Raw genomic sequence first — 6127 nt, forward strand, 5'->3', positions numbered from 1 at the left:
TGGTGAAAAACAACCAAGGCAAATTAGCCAGTCTGCAATACCCCAATTTGGATATTCAGGCTCACACCCACCTGGGAACACCTCCAACATCCAGTCGCAAGGGGCTCATCGGGAAGGGCCACGGTTCAAAAATCACACAATTCACTGTAACACTCAGAATTCCAGTTGCAATAAACATGTAAATATAGAAACCTGTGCATGTTCTTCTCCAGAATGAGAGCAGTAGTATGGAGCTCAAATTTACCAATGTATCCTGAAAAAAACCCCTTACACTGCAAACTAGCAAAATCATAAACATTAAATCTACTTCACATTTTATCCTTTATTTCTTTAAAGTGTGCTTGCAGTGCAAAATTGGAGTAACACCAGGTAACGTAGGTTGGTGGTACCATGAGGGGCAATACTGCAGTACCCTTGGGAAATGTACCTAACTTGGATTGCCCCATTAAAATACTGGAAGTATGTGAACAGATATACTATAATTCATAATTGGAAAAACTGTAATAGCGCATACTGCATTATTAAGGACCACACACACACACAAATTCATTCACAGCCCATAACAGTCCATAACCCGACAGCATGCATCATGGTGCTTCGGGTTTTATTTTATGCCTTGTTGATGGGTTCAGCTGCACCCGTTGCTTTGGAACTGTTTGTTCACAAGTTAACAGCACCAATGCTGTCACTCTCTGGTACACTTTCTTGGATGAGACCATCATGATCCATTATTCTTCTAAATTTAAAGTTTTATTATGTAGCTATAATATTTTCCATATAATTCATACACAACATAGTGTCACTATCAGTGGTATTCGTTCAACACGAACTTATCACAACTGAAAACTATTCAAGCTCTTCAAGTTCATACATAATGTTTGAGGAAATGGTTTTAGCTTTGCATGAAAAACGGGTGTCAAGACTAGTCCAGCCTTCCCGAGCCTGCGACGCCGCGCGCACACGCACGTTTGCACGCCCCCTGCGGTCTGTTTCCCTCCAAGGTTCACGACAACAACGGTCACATGGCGGTCGTAGCGCGGCCGTTTCGCAGCTATGTCTATGTGCTGTCCTCGTGCTGCGGGCATCTCGCGGTCACGTGACACGCCGCTGACGCAGCCGAGCTTGGCCGTCCGCGCGCTGACGCGATGACGCAGCGCCCGCTGCACGCCGCTGTCGGCGTCATTCGTTCTCACGCCGCCAGAATCGGCCGGAATCCGCGTTTCCGGAGGCGATCGCGGGGGTCGGGTCCCACGGCGCCTTGTGAGACTGACACAGGTACACGGACACGTGTTTCGGACTCTTTGTGACCCTCCGCAACAGTGGCTCGTTGGGGAAACCGGACTGGGCGCTGGTGGTGGGCAAGATGCGGCAGATGTTGAACCACATCTGGATGGTTCCTGGGAAGGAGGGGGGCAGCTCGGGAGGATAGGCTAAGTGCGCGGTTCGTCTGCATCCCTGACGCCCTTCGCCCGGCTGTGAGTGGAACACCAGGGCGCTGCTGCTGCTGCTGCTGGTGACGTCCGTCGGCTCCGCTTGGTGCGCTCACACTGGCTCGTTTCATCGCTAATCACGTCCGGTGCCATCCGTACTCAGTCTCTTCTCTCTCTTCTACCTTAATTCCCCACGTAACGATCACCCACCGTTTCTTCTGCATATTAGTTGATATACAGGTGGATGGCTACTGCTGTTATTATTAGTATTAATATTATTGCTGCCTACATCATGCCTTATTTATATGGAATGTTTGAGCAAGGTGACTTGAACAAGTTGAAGTGTTAGCTGATCAACTGAAGTTTTTTTTTCCCTAAACACACACACACACACACACACTTGCTGAAGCTGCTTGTCCCAAGCAGGGTCGCAGCAAGACAGAGCCTAACCTGGCAACACAGGGCACAGGGCTGGAGGTGGAGGGGACGCACCCAGGACGGGACGCCGTTCCGTCACAAGGCGCCCCAGGCGGGACTCGAACCCCAGACCCGCCAGAGAGCAGGACCTGGCCAAACCCACAGCACCACCTCACCCCCCCTTCCTAAACACCATAGAGTATTATTATTCTACCAACTGAGGGCAAGTACCATGGTCAAGGGTTCGACAGCAGGGGGTAGATTTGAATCAGGTGCCTCCAGATTGCAGTACAGCAGTCGTAGCCGCTGAACAACTCGCTGCCCCAGTACTGCTTACACACATCTAGTTGTAGCATGAAGCTCCACTTGTTAGTGTTTCTGCAGTACACTGATGTGCTCAGGTAGAAATACCCCGCTGTATAAATGGGTCAGATACCTGTAAGTTGTTTTGGAGGACCGCGTCAACGGAGCCACGAATTTGTACTGTTTTCTCCTACACATTTACAAATACAGCAAAGTCGCACGTGGCTGAGGGTGTTTCACGTGGTCTCGCTCTCTTTCCAGTCTGCCTCTCCTCTTGTGAGCCCCTATACTTTGGGATCACCGATGTGACACATTGTAGGACCACATCCAGTCTGACGATGGTTCAGGAGAGGGGGAAGTATGACTTCTACATTGGCTTGAGCCTAGGTGTCAGCTCCAGTGTTTTCATAGGAGGCAGCTTCATACTGAAGAAGAAAGGTCTTCTCCGTCTGGCCAGGAATGGATGCATGCGAGCAGGTAGTGAAAATCATCTCGCACCTCCAGCTTGTACAGAGGTGACAGTAGAGTGGATATGCTAAGACAGTCTTGATTAGTTGGCTTTGCTTGGTATGGATGCAGCATGTTGCGGTAAACCTTACCTCACAAAGCCTTACAACTGAACTCTTCCTTTTTTTCATGTTTCCAGCATGTTTGCATGTTTCCACTAGGAGTTTTGTGCATTTGAAGGCTATACATTTGCATACTGTCTTTACCTTTGTGGTTCCTTGTGTCATTTCAGTTGTACCTTTCATTCGTTCTCTTGGCCTGCAACATTTCCTCTCCCAAGAAAATCAGCCTGCAACCTTTCGTAAAGCATCTAAAATAAGGAAAAGGCGAATGCTTAGTTGCACAAAATTTCATTTTATCCAGCTTCTGATGTTCATACAGTTTACAGAAATTTTTACTGCTGTTGTTATTCTTTTGTAATTTAAATGATTTATATCTTAAACCCTCACACAGCGCCCAAAAAGTGCCATCTTACTGTACCATTTGCATCACACACCTCCTCTCCACCTCCCTACCAGCACAAAAAATGGTCCAATTCATAGTTTATAGCCATGCTAAGAAAAAAATTCCAAGGTAAATAGGGCCTTGCTTTTAGAAATAATAATAATTAGTCTATCGACATGATTTTACAGGTCAAGGTGGCTATGCATATCTGAGAGAGTGGCTTTGGTGGGCTGGATTACTATCAAGTAAGTGTTTTTTTTTTTTCTTTTTCCCCTTTTTTCATTCTTCCCTGCTATTCTTGAGACCTAGTTAAAGAAAATGGTTTAAGGTGTTTTCTGTGTCTGGTGTGAAAGTGTAGCATTGTCAGGTACCTTAATTGCACAGCTAGACCATTGTGCTTTACCCTGTTGCTGTGCTTTCACAGTGGGAGCTGGTGAAGGAGCCAACTTTGCAGCATACGCATTCGCACCTGCCACTCTTGTCACCCCTCTGGGAGCCCTTAGTGTTCTGGTGAGGTGGGTCCCACCAAATGATTACACTTCATTTTAGCTGTAACAGATGTAAGACTAACAACATTTGGCATCTGGATAAGTTTAAGAAAAATTTTTTCTCCCTCTTCTCAGTAAAAGTGTTTTTTCACTCTCAACCATTTGGAGTATTGCAATTTACTTTTATGCATTTGGCAGGCGCCTTTGTCCAAAGCTGTGCACAATTCAGAAAATACAAAAATAGATTCTAATAAGAGCTTTATATACAGACTCACAGTTATCAAAGCACAGCTTCTTTTTTTGATTGTACCATTTTGCTAATGCATGTTACTCAAGTAACTGCCCGTATAAGTGCCATTCAAACTGAACATACATTTAAAATCATAACAGGTCCTATTGAACAAATTTATGCACTTGCCAGGGGATGGGGAGAGAAGTGGGTCTGAAAGAGATGGATTTGAGACCCTTCTTAAATACTGGAAGAGATTCAGCAGCTCTGAGAGAGATAGGGAGTCCTTACACTGCCCTGGGTCGAACCAGGATTGATGGGTTACGGTTATGGACTCTTAATGAATGGAATGAGGAAGTGTCCAGAGGTGGAGGACAGAGGTGTACACTCTAGTGTGTTGTGTCTGGAATAAATTTTTATCAGTGATATTTATTGCTATTAGTGTTATGCAACCTTACCCTAGAAGCCATATTTAGATGTGCTCATACCCGTAATTGATTTTGCAGTGCAGTTCTTTCTTCGTACTTCTTGACGGAGAGGCTGAACTTGCATGGCAAGCTGGGCTGTCTGCTGTGTATACTTGGTTCCACCACCATGGTGATCCATGCCCCACAAGAGGAGGAGATTCACAGCCTGGAGGATATGGCAAACAAATTGGTGGATCCAGGTATATGGTTCTTATCTGAGAAATCTACAGCATTGAAAAATCCTGTGGCAGCACTGAAATATGCTGATGCCTTTTGGATTTTTCCCAGCGATATGTTATCTAGCTTTAAGAAGACTATATATGATAGTCTCTGTACAGTGTATTTTTATAATCTGTGGCACAGTAAAAAAATGTGTCTGTTCATTAACTTTGTATTTACTGATTTTTTTCAGCTTTTGTGGTGTTTGCAACCTTTGTGATGATTGTGGCCCTCATTTTTATTTTTGTCTTGGGACCTCGTCATGGCCAGGTTAACGTCCTGGTCTACATCACAATCTGCTCTGTCATTGGAGCACTTTCTGTGTCATGTGTGAAGGGTCTAGGCATTGCCATAAAAGAGGGGATAGCAGGCAAGCCTGTGGCCGGAAACCCTCTGTCCTGGGTGCTCTTAATCAGCCTCGTCATCTGTGTGAGCACACAGATTAACTACCTGAACAAGGCTTTAGACATCTTCAACACCTCCCTGGTGACACCGATTTACTACGTCTACTTCACCACATCCGTGCTTACCTGCTCCGCCATTCTCTTCAAAGAGTGGGAGCACATGGGCCCAAGTGACATCATTGGTACCATTAGTGGCTTTGCCACCATCATTGCTGGAATTTTCTTGCTCCACGCCTTCAAGGATGTGAACATCAGCTTGGCCAGTCTGGCTACGTCTATGAGGAGGGAAGAAACCGAGGCTCCCATGGCCAATGGCGTGGGTGCGCACATCTCTTATGACCTGTTGAACACTGAAACCTCAATAGAGACGGAGGGCAGGGACATGGGTCTGCCCTTTGATATTGTCTCCAGGAGGAATGGTACTGCAGTTGCCTTTTTAGGACAATAACTAAATTATTTCATGTGCATCAACACGTTGTGAACAGTTCACTTGTACCTCAACTTACACACGCAATTGTGACTGAAAGGCTGTTTGTAACTTTAATTGTTCATAAGTCCAAACACTGTGTCACCATTTGTAAAATATTAATACAGCGTAATCCCTTGATTTATTCACAAGTTAGATTCTGTAAAAAATATCAAAGTTGCAATAAATTAAAAATTAACTATGACTTCTGTAGGGGGGCCGCAGTGGTGCAGTGGGTTGGACCAGGTCCTGCTCTCCAATGGGTCTGGGGTTCAAGTCCTTCTTGGGGTGCCTTGCAACACACTGGTGACACCCCCTGGGTATGTCCCCTCCCTCCCAGCCCCTTGCCCTGTGCTGCCGGGTTAGGCTCCAGCTCCCTGCAACCCCATATGGGACAAGTGGTTTCAGATGATGTGTATGGTGTATGACTTCTGTTTATTCTGTTTTCATAAACAGCTCATCCAAGCACAGGGTGTGAGACGGGAAAAATATTATCTTTATTTAACGTGAAGTAACATTAAAGTCTATTTTAAAATTACTGAAAATAAAAATGGCTCCGTAAATAAACGTATCTCCATAACTCCTTATTCAGTGTGTTCTGCTTCATACACTCAAATAGTGCCATGCCTCTCCATGCATCATATGCCATAGAAGAGTGGAACAGTGCAGTAGAGGAGTAAGTTGCAGTGAAATGCAGGGTCGTGCAGGGAGAACGTATTAAAAAGTATTTGATTTTAAATTTAAACTGTCTCA

At 45.3% G+C, this 6127-nt stretch overlaps 1 protein-coding gene across 2 annotated transcripts; it reads left to right on the top strand.

Annotated features, from left to right (window-relative positions):
- The first annotated feature begins 1180 nt into the window (after positions 1 to 1180).
- LOC108920499 (magnesium transporter NIPA2-like) lies at positions 1181 to 5643 on the top strand. Of its 2 annotated transcripts, none has more exons than XM_018729279.2 (6): positions 1181 to 1275; positions 2412 to 2627; positions 3290 to 3346; positions 3526 to 3616; positions 4325 to 4485; positions 4698 to 5643. In XM_018729279.2, the coding sequence occupies exons 2-6, from the start codon at positions 2489 to 2491 to the stop codon at positions 5354 to 5356; spliced, it is 1107 nt and encodes a 368-aa protein (XP_018584795.2). In that variant the 5' UTR covers positions 1181 to 1275; positions 2412 to 2488; the 3' UTR covers positions 5357 to 5643. The 2 variants fall into 2 exon arrangements, with proteins under 2 accessions (XP_018584795.2, XP_029113887.1); XM_029258054.1 differs by lacking the exon at positions 1181 to 1275 and adding an exon at positions 1505 to 1536.
- Positions 5644 to 6127: the final 484 nt, after the last annotated feature.

The sequence above is a fragment of the Scleropages formosus genome, chromosome 14, assembly GCF_900964775.1.
Source record: "Scleropages formosus chromosome 14, fSclFor1.1, whole genome shotgun sequence".
In the NCBI taxonomy this organism is placed as follows: domain Eukaryota; kingdom Metazoa; phylum Chordata; class Actinopteri; order Osteoglossiformes; family Osteoglossidae; genus Scleropages; species Scleropages formosus.

Coding starts and splice junctions, on each gene's coding strand:
- LOC108920499 (XM_018729279.2), top strand. CDS start 2,489: ATGGTTCAGGAGAGGGGGAAGTATGACTTCTACATTGGCTTGAGCCTA. Junction 3,347..3,525: donor GTGGGCTGGATTACTATCAA/GTAAGTGTTTTT, acceptor GTGCTTTCACAG/TGGGAGCTGGTGAAGGAGCC. Junction 4,486..4,697: donor AAACAAATTGGTGGATCCAG/GTATATGGTTCT, acceptor GATTTTTTTCAG/CTTTTGTGGTGTTTGCAACC.